The sequence below is a fragment of the Cottoperca gobio genome, chromosome 21 (genome assembly GCF_900634415.1).
Source record: "Cottoperca gobio chromosome 21, fCotGob3.1, whole genome shotgun sequence".
Classification (NCBI taxonomy): domain Eukaryota; kingdom Metazoa; phylum Chordata; class Actinopteri; order Perciformes; family Bovichtidae; genus Cottoperca; species Cottoperca gobio.
The window spans coordinates 8288512-8306752 of NC_041375.1; the positions used below are offsets into that span (position 1 = coordinate 8288512).

Sequence of the window (18241 nt, forward strand, 5' to 3'; positions counted from 1 at the left end):
TGTGTTAGTAGGTTACACTCTCAGCAAAGGCCAACGACAAGAGACCTGTCTGACGTTCTGTGCGCCTGCGTTGAACTGATTCAGGATTTGAAAAGATGAGATCTGGAGCACATCATTATGTGAATGCAAATCATGGATCGGCTTCTACATGTTTTCATCCCCTAGGAGAGGGGTCATTGTAAAAAAAACAGAGAAAGTTACTGAAATTATACACTGCACATAATTAAACCATATGGATTGAAATAGGAAATGTCTCTATGTCCATCTAACTGTATCTATATGTCTGTTTGAGATTTAATTAGCCTGATGTTCAGAGACCCCTTCACTCCTAAACAGCATTCATTTAGTGTGTGTGTGTCAGTGCAACTTTTTGTGTACACATACATGTCTGCATGTACAATTGTGTGTTTTTATGTCAGCGGAAGCGGACAGAGTGGAGAGGTACATCCAAAGTCGTTCTGGTGCGCCATCTTGAAGACCGTCCCAAAGCTCTTCTTTCTGCTCGGAGGAGCGCGGAGCGATCTCTGAGGAGCGATGAGCGAGGATACACGGGAGCAGCCTTCACAAAGTCTTTACCAGCCGACACGTCCATCAGTTATTGATTGGACGCTGCGGCTGATCGAACTGATCTGTTACATTTCAACATCACAGGACAGACAGACAGATAACAGATCAATCTCAAGTGCAACACTCTTTTTATACTATATTTGTTTCTACCTCCTAGTTAAAAATCAGTTATTTGTAGAACTAAAGAACAAAAGGAACCACAAACAACTTTCTTCATTTATTAGAAAGAGTTTTCTTTTTATCATCTGTAGTCTCTCTTATTAACTTTTATTATGGATACAGTCAGAGAGAGTGGAAGAGTCTGTTCGTCAGCAAGAAACACTTTTTACATTTTAATGTATCGTTGTTTCCATTCAGTCACATGTGAGGCTGATCATTCCTGAACGTCGGGTTTGAAATGGATTACGTAGCCTAATTTAAATTTTCCCTGAAACATTTAGCCTAATAAAGAGTTCAAAATACACTATAATCATATGCTGGGTTGTTTAATAATAAATGTACAATTTAGAATATCAATAAATATTGAAGCAAATTATGGATAAATAATGTAAATGCATTCTGCCCGTAGAGAAGGTCCCTGTGCCTCTAAACAGGACACAGTAATCTGTATTAAGACAGACTGCAGGTGTTTGTTAGACAGGTACAAGGCTGCTGCTGCTCTGCCAGTGGTAACTGTGTGTCTGTATTAGTGTTAGCACAGTGCACATGTGTCATACACAAACTCCGTCAAAAGTCTCTACAGATGTTAAAGACGACTGACAGCTGATCCAGCTGTGACCACGTCATGTCACGCTTCAGAGGAACAGACGTCTCCTTTCTCTAAATACTAATTTCCTCATTTCCTCTCTCCTTGCGTGGTTTCCTTTCGTCTCTCCATGCATCCCCGAGGGGAGGGACTAATATGGGAGGGAAAAAACGCAAGTGAGGTACACATGGATGCAATTTAAGAGACTTGGGATGTACCCCAGGACTCTTATTGTAAGTTGCTTTGGACAAAAGCGTCAGCTAAATTAACTAAATGAATGTAATGTAATGTAATGTAATGTAACTCTGTGTTTCCATCAATGATCCCTGATGCTCAAAAGTGATGGACTGTGTTTCTCTGATGTTGAATTTTTAATGTTAAGATGCCGGACATTTTATATTTTTATGACAAACCTTTTAATGACATTTCTTGTGACATACTATACTATGATTTTTCTGTGTCTTTTTAAAATTATTTCTTATTTTAATGAATATGATGTTATTAAATATTATTCTAGGACTTTAAATTATGTTTTAATAACAAACTATACTATGACTTTTTAAGGTTTTTTTCTGACATACTGTACTATGACTTTTTATGATTGTTCTGTAAAACATTTTTGACCTTTTTATGTTTAATGTTTAAAATGTCCAATTTATGGCCTATGACAGAGACACTCATCAACATTGCAGAAGGAAGCGTGGGGACAGCAGACCTTGAGACGATCACTGCCCACCGCATCTTTCTACCACACAGCCAGACCAAACGGACCAAACGGCACCGAGGGTGGGGGGACCGCCCCAGGAGGAAGGGAGGAGATCCAGGGTGGGAAATAAGCTAACCCAGCTAGGACTATGAGTCTTTTCCACAACCCAGTCTGTTCATGGCTGACATCCGGTCAAAGGAAAATAAGATGGATGAAATAAGACAGGCTAACCCAGTAACAAGAGATCGGAGACTGTTACTGCTCACATCTTCTGAATCAAGCTATTGCACTTGACAGGCCGACCGCAGCGTGAGAACGGGGTCGGTCTCCCGGAGAAGAGAAACAGTGAGATGAAGAAGAACAAATGAGGGTGGGAGGTATGAGAAAACACAAGAAGAAAGAGGTGAATAAATGCTGATGCAGAGAAATCACAGATAAGGGCTGTCTGAGCTAATTAGAGTGCTACACCCAAACTAGTAATATACTGTATACAGTTACAGCCAATTAGTAAGCATTGTAAAGTGGGCCAGATGGCCAGGAATGTGGGACAGTCTATAGTGACGTTATTTGGGATATAGAAAGAAAAAAAAAACACGTCTTTTGATTTGAATTCTTCTAACTGTGGTTTCACATGAGCTACTGCCCACCTGCTTACGTCTTAAAAGTGTTGATTCATAATTATCACGCAAAATTCCACACGTGTCATGTCCAACCGTAAACTAGTAATCCCAAAATGTCATCATTTTCGCTCCATCATTACCCTCACTTTCATGCTTTCTCCACCAGGCCGGATGCTGTGGTTTGTGGGTTGATGGTTTAGTTTTGAATGTAGAAAGAAATCTTGTGAAAATGTTTTAAGAAAAATATTCATACAAAAATGTAATATATATATATATATATATATATATATATATATATATATATATATATATATTCTTTTTCTATTCTAGGCTATAATCATCATCTCATTTATGTTTTTTTCAAAAAATGTTCTCTTCACTGCTTTGAAGGACTTTGATGTGCTTTGTGTTTGGAGGTTAGTTAATAGTAGTTAGATAGCACTAACACTTAAGACAAATATACAAATAAACACACACACACACATGTGAAATACACAAAAGTAATACAAATACCCAGAACCAAATCACTTGTTATTTAGCCTTTATTAAATAATAATAATAACATTAAAAAAGAGTTTTTTCTGTACAAAGTCTACAAACAACAGTTTGAGTTATCTGGCCAGTGCCGTAGGTATGTGTATGTCATAATGTAGTGTGCATATGTGTGTGTGTGTCAGTGTGTATATGTGTGTATCCATTGAGACAGAAGTGGTAATACTATCTGGACTTCCAGAAAGAAAGTGTTAAAGTCGAGCAGGAGAGAGACAATATGTCAGTTGTGTGTGTTTCTATATGTTTCGGCGTTCATTTGTCGCCATTGGCACACAAAGTCTCACAATGCACTCACTGTTTCATGTGTGTGTTTGTGTGAGAGAGAGAAAGAGAGTGAGAGTAAGATAGCAGTAGTGACAGAGAGAGAGATAAAGAGACATAATAAAAGAGCTCCAAGGCACTTGGAAAACGGTCCAATGAAAACGCAGTGAGATGGACAGAAAACCCTCTATCGCTCTTTTCAATGTCCACTCCCTTTAGCTCTCCTTATATGACCATCTTACAACATCTTTTAGAAACCCCCTATTTTCTTTGCATGCCAAGTGTGACATGTTGGACTCTTTCTCCCCATACAAAGAAGACAGGGAGAGGACAGCGTCTGGTCTTCCAATTACATTTTTAAGATTTGCGTCTGGGGCACAGACTCTCCATCACTGTTTGTCTTATGTATTGTTGTGTCTTTGTCTGGTGTTGTCTCTGTGTGGTGATTGTGTCACCTTCCACCTGTCCTGCTCACAGTCTCATGTTTATCTTATTGGCTGTCTGTCCTCTCCATCTGTCATCTGTCAGTAGAGTGTCTCACCTCCATGCAGAGAATCACCTGCCGTCCCGCTCTACTCCAATTGTTCAAATGAGCGTTTTTATATGAATCTTTTATAAACTTTAATTGACTATGTTGACAAGTTAATCAAATGTTCCCTATCAAAGCTTGATCAGTCTGCAAGCTACAAAGTGACATCTTTAACTGCAGATAGATGCACATAGAAGTGTTAAGTTCATTAAAATAAAGTCTTCCATGATTTACAAAGTGCATGAGTAATACACCAGATTCAAGTTGACTTTTTAATTTACCACAACCTTTCCTGAACCTTTACAAAGTATTTTGGTTGTCTAACCATAACCAAAATAACTGTAATTATATTTGTCAGAAGTGTATATTGTATTAAAAAAAACATAAGCATTTTGTCGATATGTTAATTAAAAAACATTCTTAGAGGCATTAAAGGTACCGTGTGGAGTTTTCTTATAAACATACAAGTTATATTTACACATTGTGTGTATCTTTGAGGTCTTTTGAATGCTAAATGTTCCTCCTAATAATTTTAAATCCTTGCTAGCTTGCAGTATTCCTCTTGTCCTTTGCTAAAAATTGTTGTCAGTCAGTGGAAAGGTGTGACACCACCATAACCGCTGCATGCTTATGTGCATGCAGCAGTGCATACTAACTAAATGGAAACATTGCTCCATATATATCACTACTAGATGACACAAACTTCACAGGGTACCTCTCAGTTTCCACCAAAAACTATTTTGCTGAATCCAAATAGTGACATAAGAATGTTATTCTTGGGAGAAACAGCTGCATTATGCTAAAGATGATAGTTTAATGATTGATGAGACTTCTCCTGCATGTAAACATAACCACCATATCTTTTCCCTTTTTCAGACTCTTTCTATGTGTCTATCTGTCTATTTGTGTGTGTGTGTGTGTGTGTGTGTGTGTGTGTGTGTGTGTGTGCGTGCTTGTGCGTCCTCCGGTTCATCAGTCTCCCCAGCAGCACTGGCACTCCTCGATGGCTGTCCTCCGATACAGCATATACTGTAGTTAGCTTAAGGCTCGATTGTGTGTCCAAGAAAGTCAATGGTGCGATTTCCACTCCCCTCCTTTAGTCTCCGCTTTCTCTTTTTCCATTTCTGAGCATCCTTCATTCAGGAGGGTTATGTTATAAGAGCGGTGGATAAAAGGCAGGGTGATCTATCACTCTCAGTCCGTTCTCCACTCGGCCTCTTTTAACACTTGTTCAGACCCCCTGTGCACATACACAGCTCTTTGGCAATCCATAGGTTGCAATAAAACAATCACTGACATTTTGTTCACACAGTGTCTGTCCATCATTTGGGCATCATACAGTCTGAAAAGCAAAAAAATATAGATATATACCAAAGACAAACCCTAGAGTTCTGAATCTAAAGCACGACTCCATAACAGCATGTTAGATTTAAATAAACCTCTGATTTTCTGTCTTCCATCTTCTTATACCTTTCCCTAACTCTTTCTAAAGACTGATCATCTGTAATGGAAAATGTGTGAAAATAGAAAAGGACTGAAGTCACGGTTAAGACGATGGAGTCCAACACAATGCTAAAGAAAGTCTAAAAATGGCGTATAAGCTCTACAGGGTGGCTACGAACTGAAGCTGTCTTTTCTTTACCTTTTTTTCCAAACAAACACAAGTCTAAAACATAACAAAAACTGTCACCATTACTCTTCTATGCCACTGGTTTCACAAAGCGCAGACCGAGACAAAGAAGCGAGCAAGCGCCATATGGCGGGCTAATGGACGTTTGAAAGTCCCAGAACTCATATCTAAAACTCTCAGAAAAACAAATAAAAATAAAATGTCCTTTTTCATCCTCTTTTCCTTCTTCAACCGCTAGAAATCTAGATTCATTTGAGTAGTGTGGTTTGATATCTTTTAAACTTCTTTAGGGGGGATAGGCATTCGCTTGATATGTGTTGATTTCAGTCAAAAGTACCCACATCAAATGGTCCACTGGTGCTGAAGTCTCCACAAATAGTCAGAAGCTGGAGCTTTTTCATTTCAACATGCCGTCTCTGTTGGCCACATTCAAATAAAAGCCGACAAGGACAGATTTGACATTGCCCCTCTGCAAAGTACCAGTCCTGGGTACATGTCCATGAGATTTTCTTCTTCATTAAAAATCTATTTACCAACATTTTAACCAAACACCTCACACTGTGCTGTCATTTGTGGGCCAAATGTCCAGATTGTTAAGGGTGCTGTAGTCCACCTTTCTCCTAGCTTCACTCCAGTGACTGGTGGGTTTCATTCTATGGTAGATCTGTCATTCATGTTCATGTATTCATTCCTTCATTCATTCACAGGCTTTTAGAATCGAGCAGGCTCTCTCCTGCAGGCGGAGGAGATATGGTACAGTGGGTAGGGGAGACTGGGGTCAGGTGTGTCCCCCGGTTTAGGCCTCATAGCATGTAGGGGAGATCAAGGTCACTAGTTCCCACTGGCACGCAAATAGGTGGGGAAACTCTGGGTTGAATGTTTCCCTTTTAGACATCAGAGCATGATATAAGGTAGGGGACACTGGGGATTGAAATAACAGATAGTGCTTTTAGTGTTTTCTTTGTCCAAGCCGAGAACCAAAGTTACATTGGTGGGGGATCGTGTCTTTCCCCAGCGCTCTCTAGAGTCCTTCTCCTCCTCTTCATGCCTCAGAGCAGCACCTCTGCTGATTTTTCTTCACTTTATGCTTAATCCCGTCGTACAACTCAAAGTTGTAGTTCTCCAGCGTTGTGGAGGAGCGCGAGGAAAGTCCGCTGTAGGAGCAGGTGCAGTAGAGGAGCAGTCCCGCGCAAACCGCACCCAGCAGCACGCCCAGAGAACTCATCACGATGATGGTGAGGAGGATGGGGTCCAGCGTGTATAGCCAGGCGTTGTCCTTGTCTTTCTCTGACACCAGAGTGACGGAGGAGGGGTTCACATCAGAGGAGGACGGGGTGGAGAAGGAGTATGGCCACCCTGGGAAGACGTAGTCTGGAGAGAAAACAGCAAACTTAGAAAACATTTCTATACATAATAAAAACATGCTTAAGTTAAAGAAGCATACAATACCAATGGTTTTGTATGTGTTAGTAAATTTACTGTAAATCACATATACTTCATTTTATATCACACTGATAAAATTTAGGTTTGTGGTTGTGTTTTTCCTATCACTCCAGGCAACCATTGGTTTCCATTGACGTCTGTATGAAAATCAATTATCAGGCTTTTGAAAAGTTAAATTATGATTACAACATGAACAAAAAACAGACTTGATGTTCACCCTAAAGTGCTACACAACTCAACAAGTTTGAAGAGTCTGCTAATTGAGAAATAAAAGTACAAATATAATAAGAGAACAATACACCAAGAAGCTAAAAACTGTAGAGCATGCATTCTCTACATTAGCCACAATTTAATATCATATAAACTATTTGAAAGTAAGAGCTAAAACTTTTCCCAAGTGAGACGACGTAACTTTTGCTTAATAGTGACATTGTGGCCGCAAGTGACAATTACGAGATAGCGGTAAATGTTAAAATGTAATGTAATTGTAGCACAATATGTCAGGTTACATAACATTAGCCAAATAAGCTACTGGTCATACCAGACCAAGTTAAGCGGTAGCAGCAAAAACCATTGAGTGTATTGAAGTGAGCAATGGTGCATTTTACAGCTTATAGATTACACGTTTCATGTGAAAGAGAAAATATTTGGTATTTATTCTTTCAATAATCGCATAGTGTCGCTAAATTAATTAATTCAACTGTATCAGAGGCAAATGTCATGGCTGATATATTCAAGAACCCCAGAACTGTTGTTGTTATTGACTTTGTGAGTTTGGAAACATAATACAATTAATTACTGTAAAGGTGCTCTCCAGTGTGATTGGAGGTGCGCACATCTAGTTGGCATAAGCAATCATGCTAATCCACTTAATGAATGTATACACACGAACAAGCAAATCCGTAATTAAGTACTGCATTTAGAGGGTTTTATGGCAGAACACCCCGATACACAAAGAGAGAGGAAGAGAGAGAGTGTGACACACACACACACACACACACACACACACACACACACACACACACACACACACACACACACAGTAAACAGACAGTAAACAGACTTGTTTAGTGAGGTAAAGGCTGAGTACTTTTCTGGTATCTGTCAAGGGGCTGGGAGAAACAAGGAATAATAACAAATGCATGTGCGCGCACAAACACACACACACACACACACACACACACACACACACACAGAAAGTAAACCGTGATTGTTACAGGCAGATGTGTTCTAGGTGCCCAGGAGGAAGCTGTCGGTCTCACTTTGTCTGCCACGGAACATGAAAGAGGAGGAGAGGAAACACACGCTAACATGCCCACATGCACACACAGACACACACTTTTGGATGCTCTCTCTTCCCCTCTCTATACACTCTCATGCACACACACAGCAGAGATTATCTGTCACTGTTGCCACAGGCTTTTTCTCTAGTGGAATCACAAGTAAAAAGAAGAGCCATGGGCATGCCTCTGCTTAAAGAGCTGTTTCACTATTATTTGGGGAGACTTGTAAAACAAGCCAGTATAGCCTCAGGCTGAGAGGAGAGGAGAGGAGAGGAGAGGAGAGGAGAGGAGAGGAGAAGAGAAGAGAAGAGAAGAGAGGAGAGGAGAGAGGAGAGGGCAGGAGAGTAGAGGAGAGTAGATGAGAGTAGAGGAGAGTGAGGATGAGGAGAGGAGAGGAGAGTAGAGATCTGCTGCTGTTCCTCGCTTACTTCTATTCTAGCGCTGTCTTCTTCTGCCTTCTCATCTGCGAGATCTCGCTTCTCTCTCGCTCTTCTCGTCTCTCTCTTCTCTTCTCTTTTCTTCTCTTCTCTTCCTTCTCTTCTCTTCTCTCTCTTCTCTTCTCTTTCTCTTCTCTCTCTTCTCGCCTTCCTCCTCCTTCTTCCTCCTCTTCTCTTCGCTCCCCCTTCTCCTCTCTTCCTCTCTTCGCCCTCTTCCGCTTCTCGCCCTCTTCCTTCCTCTCGCAGTCTCTTCTCTTCTCGTCTCTCTCAGTCTCCTCTTCTCTTCTCTTCTCTCCTCTTCTCTTCTCTACTCTTCTCTTATTCTTCTCTTCTCTTCTTCCTCTCTTCGCTTCTCTTCTCTCCGCTCCTCGCTTCTCTTCCTCTTTTCTATCTCTTCTCGTCTTCTTCGCTTCTTCTTCTTCTCTGCTTCTCCCCTCCCTTCTCCTCGAGTTCTCCTCGAGTCTCGGAGCCGCCGAGTAGAGTAGAGTAGAAGAGAGTAGAGGACAGGATGACATGGCTTCAAACCTCACCTCCATTGATGGGGGGCTTGTGGTTGAAAACAGGATCTTTTCCAAAATCCATAGGCCTGGGATCTGTTAAAACGACAGACAGAATAAAAGTATTAATCTCAAACATCCAGTCAAGCCAGAGCTACTCAAGAGTCAACAACATGTTGTGATAGCATCGCTCCATTTCTTATGTTGTCAGCGCACAAGCTACATTTGTAGATGGAAATCAAACTACACAAACAGCTCAAAGAGTGAGTGATCTTATTTAAACTGTCTGAAGATATCAGCCAAGAGATCTCCTATAACCGTTTTATTCAGAGAGAGAGAGAGAGATAGACAGAGACAGAGAGAGAGAGAGAGAGAGAGAGAGAGAGAGAGAGAGAGAGAGAGAGAGAGAGAGACAGAGACAGAGAGAGGAGAGAGAGAGAGAGAGAGAGAGAGAGAGAGCGAGAGAGAGAGATAGAGAGAGAGACACACAGAGAAGAGAGAGAGAGAGAGAGAGAGAGAGAGAGATAGACAGAGACAGAGAGAGAGCGAGAGAGAGAGAGATAGACAGAGAGAGAGAGAGAGAGAGAGCGAGAGAGAGAGACACACAGAGAAAGAGAGAGAGAGAGAGAGAGAGAGAGAGAGAGAGAGAGAGAGAGCGAGAGAGAGCGAGAGAGAGAGAGAGAGAGACACACACACAGAGAGACACACAGAGAGAGAGACAGAGAGAGAATGGGAGACTTAACCGTGAAAAAAGACACACAAAACTGTTTCATAGAAAAATATCACTTTTATTACCTTCACATTCCCAACAATATATTTTCTTTTTATTCCAAGACCATGAAATTCAACAAGCTAAAATACCACATTATATTTCTGAGACAGGCTGAAGTGCAAGGCTTTGAAGGGTTTGGAAGCTCAATTCTGCTTCAATTCAGTTTTATTCAAGGAAATTGATATTACAATCACCAGGGAAAAAAATTGCAATATCAGGGCAGGTGATAATCATTTATTGCTGGGCAAAAGGAACCAAAAACGTATTACGAAGTGAAATACTAATAGATATCCAAAAGACAAGAGGTGGAAAACTAATTAAGTAGATATGAAAAAAAGATATGGAGCTTCATTTCCTCAGTTAGATAAGGTCAGACAATTTTAATTTTATTTTTTCATACCTTCTATAAACAGTCTTTATAAACTTCCAATACTCTTCAGTCTGCAAATAATAGTAAGAGATTAATGCTTTTAAATGAGACCTACTATCTGTGAAATGAAGATATTTGCTCATGTATTAAATATGAGGTAATTTCCTTGAAAAAGAAAGTGAATCACATCTTTAATTGTTTTAAATTGACACAAAATATACTTCCAAACCCAATTATAGAATAAACAAAATAAACTGACTCAATTAAATTGTAATTCAAATATTACAGCAACCAAGAAATCCTATGCTAAATGGAGTGTATTCTTTCTCTGAAGTTTGATAATTTACTTATTTAATTATTTGATAATGGGATTGAGTATGGGTGCCTCTTGGCTTTGTATGTCTCTCTGTAGTTCAATATTTAATTTGCTTGAAGTGCAGCACAAGGCATAAAGACAATCATAAAGTCGAGGTTTTTCCTTCACAGAGGCAGAGAAAGTGCACAGGAGTAAATATAACAGTGAGGTGGCTGAAGCCAGGGAACTAAACTAGTCACAGTTTGAATTGAAACTATCTTAAGTCCCTCATCCCTTGTTGAGGCAATGTTTCAGACTTGCTGCTCAAACAGATTTACATCAAGAAAATCTTTCTGAACAAGAAAAAAAACTCTATTATTAGAACAAGAAATCAAAGAACAATAACAACATCATCCATTCATTTGATAGAAATGACATCAAGGTAGATTTTCTAAAAAAACTGAGCTTATGGTTGCACTTGCACTAAAATGTGTGATTTCCCATCACCGAAATGAATGGCGAAAAGTGAGAAGTGAGAACAAAGGTGTGAAATACAGGCTCCAAAATGGCCTTAATGTTTGTCTGAATCACCCACATAAATAAAATAATGCTGTCATGTTATTCAGAATAGGCAGTCCACCCTGAAACAATGGATACCTGCTTAAAAATGGCTGATCCCAGTATAATATCTTCTGGCGGTCTTACTGAACTGTACTCTCCATGTAAGGCTACACATAGTACGCTGACATGAATGCCTCTAATCTCTTCTGTCTTCTGAATGTGTAAATGTACAGTCTCACAACAGACCCTCCAGGCTCTAACATCTCTTTTTCTAACTGAAATGACCACAGGCCTTGACAAAACAGTGAGAAAGCAGAAGAAGCAGGATAGAAAAGAGAGATGCTTGGACCGACACTCTTTGGACGAATGTTGAACACTTTCTAATGATCCTGGTTTAAAGCCCTCAGGCTGGGATCCTGAGGAGAATCATCACGCGGATCTGAAAGGAGATTAAAACTCCCTGTAGCCCCATTTTATCTCCACTCTCTAATTAGCAAAGAGAAGAATAAAAAGGGGGCTTTTTTATTCAGGGAAAGACATGGATGGCTCTTTGGCACCATACGCTGTTGCAGCGGGGGACCCGAGGACCTGTTAGAGTGCTTTACTCGTAATATTTCTCCAGGAAACAGAGGAGGAGGAGGCAGGAAAAAAAAGGAAAAAGAAATGGCCTGAGGGCTAGAAATGCTTACTGCAGGGTTTTATGAATGCAATCAGCTCCATTAACTAATTAGAAATATTAAAGGGCTTCAAAGTAGTCTGTGATGGAGCAGGGAGAGGGAAGTGATTGATGGTTGATTTAAAAGCGCTGCATGAAGAGACGCCAGCACATTTTCAAAATCTTGCAAAAAGTTTGATGGAGAGAGAGAATGAAAAGTGTATGGGTAGCACAACATAAATACGGTCATATATCATTCCTCTGTTTGAATTTCGGACCCACATTGATTGGGTTACAGCACAGGGCTGCTAGAGTGAGTCATATAATGTGTAAATCATACACAAGTCAAATGAAATGGAAGGGAGAGGGGATGGATATGCAAGCATAAAATAACAAAATTACTTGTTGACTAAAGCAAAAAAATCACATTTTATGAGACATAATTTGATGAAATAAAGTCAATATGGAGATTTGCAGAGTGGATTCTAAACAAGCATGCAGCAATGATTTAAGTGACTGCATTTGTTGGAATTCTTTGCTAACACAGATTTGTGTTTGTTTGAGATTGTGTGTGTGTCTCCATCACTCTGACTATTCTGCCAAAAGACTTCTTTCATCTGCTTTGTGTTTGAAACAACCTGCCCTCCTCCTTCAATTCGCTTCCTCCTTCAATCCAAACCCCAACCTGCCTCCCTGTTAGCCTTCCTCTCGGAGTAAAATCAAAATCTATCTTTAGAAAGTACAGTTTTTTTTTTTCTTCTTTTTTTTTTACTTCTTTCATCTTCTTCCATCTCTGGGCGCATTCTTTGGAGAGAAAGGGGGCTCGCTTAATGGGCCTTTCTCCTCGGAGAGATTTTGCTCTCCATTTCTGCCTCTCATTTTCTCTCCAGTGTTTTTTACTGTGAGGATTTGCGATGAAGGGAAGGAGTAGAATAGGAACAAGCGGGTTTTGATAAAAAGGCTGGGGGATTTGAGCATGAACAAAATGATGTAGGGGGGTAGCCGACAGCATAAGATGGTGAGCTGCTGAAAAGTACGTGGATCAGAAGTCCATACTGGGCTGCTTAAACCAAAACTAAGCAAATGAATACTTTTTTTTCATCATCCGAATCATTTTGACACAACATATTGATTTGCTTCTGTTTCATGTCCCTAAATGACTAAAGCTTGAAGCTGAATGCTTTAAATGAGGGACAAACATGTCTTCAAACAATGGCTTCAACGTGAGGATTTAACATCAAATGAAAGTCAAGAAAAGTTGTTAAGATTATCTCAGTGAACACAATCAACACAACTGTTGCCTTTAAACAGTCAGTGAGTATAAAAAATAAACATTGTATAACTATTATACATCAGAAACACATGTAGGCATACTGTTACATGATTACAAAGAAATAAATCATATTTAATTCACAACCAGTACATTACTCAACTTGTTTTTTTATATTAAGATTCACAGTAAATGTAAGAAATAATCAGAAATCATGAAAGCCTTCAATAAATCATTATCAAGAAGAAGAAAAGTGCTAATATAATTCTCATCATTGCAAATTGATGTGTAATCCATTAAAAAATGCATCATGTCAACACATTTTATGCAAACTCATCGGTGTCAACATGGGAAAATATGAAGAAAACAAAAGAATGCTAACACACACCAAGTCAGACAGAAAACCTGTTTTTGATTTTGACAGATCATGGTGAATGAAAGTGATCCTGGATCAGTTTTTAAAAGGCTTCTTAAGCAAGAAGTTCTTTCTCACAGCATATGTTTGGTCTGACCTGCTGAATAGAAGCAAAACTGTGCAGCCAAGTGCACCACATCTTCAGGTAACCAGGCTAATATGCAAAACACTCACAAACTATTATATTCGTCATAGGATGACACAAAAGGTTTTTTAACTTGCACAGAATTCAAAGAAAAGTATAACTGCATCTTTAGATACTCAATACATTTTGGATTTGTTTCATTCACTCAGTCTAATGTGTGCAGGACATACAAAGATGTTCAGTTTGAACATTAACAGACACAGGCATTGGATTATCTATGAGATCAAGGCAAAACTGTAATGAGTGCATTCATACTCCGATTTGACACTGAGGCACGACCTCGTTCTGGAGGTGAAGAGGTTATAGTTTTAAAGCACAATTTATGAAAGGCATATCAGGATGTAATGAAAAGATGCACTCAGGGTAACACGCGAGACTCAATTATTAGCCGCTGAAACGTTTTGAAGTGTCCGTGCATACGTGTTTGAGACTTTTGAGCCGTTGTGTGTTTTGCTGCCGAGAGAGTGTTTGTTTCTAGGTCTGCAGGACGTGATGTAAGCTGTCTAAGCCTATCTCCCCCCGTGTAAACCAGACAGAGAACAGCACAACACTGATTCCTCGTTCACAGACCACAGGAGCCACCCACAGTGGATCGGTAGCCTTCTATCTGTCGCGGCTGGACGGGCAGCACTAATTCTCCCCATACCTCTTCCTTTTTCTGTTCTTAATCTGTCTCTGTCACTCTCAGCCCCAGAGAAATAGCTTTCTCTCTTTATGCAGCACACATTGTGACTTCCATCTCCCTGTACCTGTGTGTAATTCCTTGCTGTGTCGGACAGGGTATTTGGAGGCAGGTGTTCAAACTGCAGATCAGAGCAGGGCAGACAGATATATCCTGCTCTGAAAAAATATGCTGTCGCAACACTGACAACGTACACTGCATGTACATTTGTTTTGTCCAAAGTCAAGGTTGGGGCGCAGCTGTAAAAGCCGGTATGCTCTTAAGTACATCAAAAACGTTATCAGGCCCTCATCAGCCATTAGAATTGACAATTGAAGTTCTTTCATCTACTCTCCCCGGTGATGGTAAAGTTTAACGTCAGGAGTTCATTCTGCCAGTGTCAGCCAACAAGGCAGTTTATCAAAGGTGCATGCTGATCAGTTAATTAGATCAGTCATCAGCAACAGGAACTGCAGTGTCTCTTCCATGTAGATTCTCATCAGTGGAGAGTGGCGAATATGCTGAATACTGCTGTTGAGGGAGTTTTCACTCCCTAAGATCTTTATTTGAACAAAGCCTTCTAATAAAATGTTATCATTCACATGTAGTCCTGTTGTTTTCAACACTGGGAATCATAGCTGTCATCTTTCTCCAGTCTGATGGTGAGCATGGGGTCAACATTTGGGCTCGGCCCAGTACCTGGGTACAGGTGGTTTTGGTTGGGGCTCTGGATCAGATTATAGCTGAGGTTTTGGTTCTGGTAGCAGGTTTGGTGACCTTGCTGATTTGGATGCTGGCTGTTGTGGTACGTCACTGAATGATGATGACTACCGCTGGTCTTCTTGGGCGCCCAGTGGTACCGATGGCAGCACAGAGTCACCACCACGGTTACAGTGACCAGCAGCAAGAGAGCTACGCCCCCCGCCAACACATAGTACCAGTAGGCAGGGACAGGCTGCACTGCCACTGTGTCTACTGTGGGCTCCATCCCAGACATGGCACCCCCTGGAGGGCAGGAGGACACATTACTATTTGGCACTATGAACCAGGGAGGCAGGCATGCAGGCCGCATTGGAGAGTTAAAAGCTGTTAATTGTCAAATTGACTGTTCGCTAAACGCCTCCCCCTAGACAGTGACTATCAAATCATCGCTTAGCAACTGTAACTAGGCATGGCAGGTCTGTCAAGCTTTGGATTTCTCCACCTGCTGAATCATGTGCGTGGTGCTGTAGTAACAGGGATAATCAGCATTGTTAGTGTTTGTAGCGTGTTGTTGTTTTGTAGCCTTTCTAAAACCCAAAAGCAAATGTATAAGAAATGGATTAAACAAAGTATTTATCTGTGCTATTGTAAACTGCAATCTACATTAGCATGTCCTGTTTGTAAGCAAGGTGTTTGACTTGTCTGACTTTACATCTTTCCTTATTGTACTTGAAACACTAGGATTGTAGTCTACATGGATCATCATCTGGTTAGGATAGTGACTTTTTGCCCGGGACACTCAGCTTTGACCTAAGTTTTGTTTGTGTGCATGTATGTAGCCATTGAGTGCTTGTTTAAGACGTCCTTTAAAGGTTTCTCAATTTTAAAAGCTGGGGACAGGGTTTTTAAACCAACTTATGGAGCTAATGTTATCTTAATTACCTATGTAACAACAGCTGATAATATCTGCCAGTTCTGTCGGCACTGATAAGCCAGCTCAAAATGAGCCTCTGTCTAAAATCAATCAATTCAAACAAATACTATGAATTTCAAGTATAACATTTTTCATTGTTATCAAAGCATATTACATACAAGAGGTGAAGTGGAAAGCTTGACAGGCCTAGTAACAGTAACTAAGGGTGCTATTTAGCGAATGGTCAATTACTGCAGCAGTAAACTGAAATTATTGCCTGGCTGGTGTTCAACTAAACATAATATGTAAGATCAACAGCAGGCAGTAAACAGACTGTCAGCTTTCAGATTTAACTTACTTTCCAAATATTAAAACACCAGAATGCATACTCTTAGTCATCTAAACTCTTCATTCTTCAAAATAAAAATGCTATGATGTTGTACAGGATTATGCTGGTTTGACTCATAGTATTTTTGGTTGATGCAAACGTCACAAGCATTAGCTGCACATTGACACGCAGAGGATCATGCGATGCGTTCAGATTCGACCAGACAATGCAAAGCCTTGATTATGCAGAGACTGGCTGATTTGGACAAAGGGTGGGGAGTGGTAAGTGGTTGTATTTGGTAGGACACAGCTGCTTTTATCAGGGCAAGATCAGATTGAAGGGAGTCGAGTGGAGGGAGAAAGACATGGAGAGGGGAAGAATGGGAAATCAGAAAGAAATTACAGGGCTAGAGAAAGAGAAAGAGAAAGAGAGAAGGTATTATAGGAAGAAAAAATGGAGTGAAATAGAGAGGGGTGGTAGAAAATGATGAGAGAGGGTGGGAGGGAGGCGAAGTGAAGGGAGAGAGCTAATCCTACCATGATATCTTTAATCCTGCATTAGAGGGTTTGTCTGAAACTTCAATACTCTGTCAACTCACTGTGAAAGAAACCCGCTGAGAGAGAGGTTGTGGAAAAAAGAGAGGCAGAGAAAAGAATGGGAGAGAGCGTAAGAAAAAAGAATGTGAAAGAGAAAAGAAAAAGAAAGAATGAATGAAAGAGGAAATAGAAGCAGAGCAAGCAAGAACTACAGTAGATGGAGCTGAGAGAGAAGAGAGTAATAATGAAAGGACAGAGGAAGGAGAGGTCCAGGAAGAGACACGGAAACCAGTGAGCTTAATTTTGTCTTCTTGTTTTTTTGCAGTTCAGACGTACTCTTTAAGGGTTTAAAATTGGCTTTGATTGTAAAGCTGCGCTCTAAGCAGCCTGTACAGAGAGCCTTTCCACCAGTGGATTAAGACACAAAAATTGACTGTTACTTCCTTGTTTGGGGGGGATATGGGGAACAAAGGGTGTAGTTTCTCAAGAGCACCACTCCTAAACTGAGCAACAAAAAAACAAGTAAGGCTTTCGAGGAACCTTTGTAGAGTTTCTGAATCACTAAATTACTATTTTTCTCATTCAAGGTCTGACACTTCACTCACTAACAATCTGTCCTTTTCCGAACAAGATACTTTTAATAAGGGGAGCTGAAAGTGTGAATTCTCTCTATAGCCAAACTGAAGCCATAATTATCTTATTTTCTCTGTGTGTGTATGCATGTGTGTGTGTGTGTGTGTGTGTGTGTGTGTGTGTGTGTGTGTTTGTGTGTGTGTGTCGCATGATTGGTCAGTGTTCTCTTTCCAGAAGCCAAAGGCCTCCTTGGTTGCCATGGATATAAAAACCCAACAGTGTTGCACACTGGGTCATGTCACACGTACTGAAACTGCCATTGTTGTTAAGGATCATGCTATAAGGCTACAATTACACATTTCATTTTAAATCTCCAGTTTTATCCACCATTGTCATTTTATATATAGAAGAAGATTATAAGAACAATAAAATTACAATCCATTGCTCGCCCTGATTCCTTCTCAGTTACTAAGGACACACTATGGATCTCTATCTTACTTTTTGATACAAATTAATTGAAATAAATGTTCCGTCTATGTCTTAATCACTCATAACACAGTTTCAACCTCCTTTTCACCTGGAAGAAACAACAGAAACCCTGCTTGTCCACAGCCACAACTCACACACTAACTCTTCAATTATCCACATCAAGACCCCAAAGATTAAATAACAACTAAGGCATTCATATATATACTATTCATGCGTCCCAAAGGAGAAATTCAATCCTTCTGTCCGGGGCTCAGTCTCATGAAAACACACGTATGCTAGAACTGAC

At 40.2% G+C, this 18241-nt stretch overlaps 1 protein-coding gene across 4 annotated transcripts in view; it reads right to left on the minus strand.

Annotated features, from left to right (window-relative positions):
• Positions 1 to 3162: 3162 nt before the first annotated feature.
• Positions 3163 to 18241, minus strand: part of LOC115026838 (neuropilin-2-like) — a 102326-nt gene continuing 87247 nt past the window's right edge. For 2 of the 4 annotated variants that reach the window (XM_029459828.1, XM_029459826.1), the window contains 2 exons: positions 9304 to 9366; positions 3163 to 6981 (listed from right to left, as the gene is read on the minus strand). In XM_029459828.1, coding sequence (XP_029315688.1) covers positions 6653 to 6981; positions 9304 to 9366 — 392 coding nt within the window. In that variant the 3' untranslated portion in view covers positions 3163 to 6652. Of the gene's footprint in view, positions 6982 to 9303; positions 9367 to 13597; positions 15420 to 18241 lie in introns of those variants that run through there. The other 2 variants (XM_029459829.1, XM_029459827.1) reach the window with 1 other exon arrangement.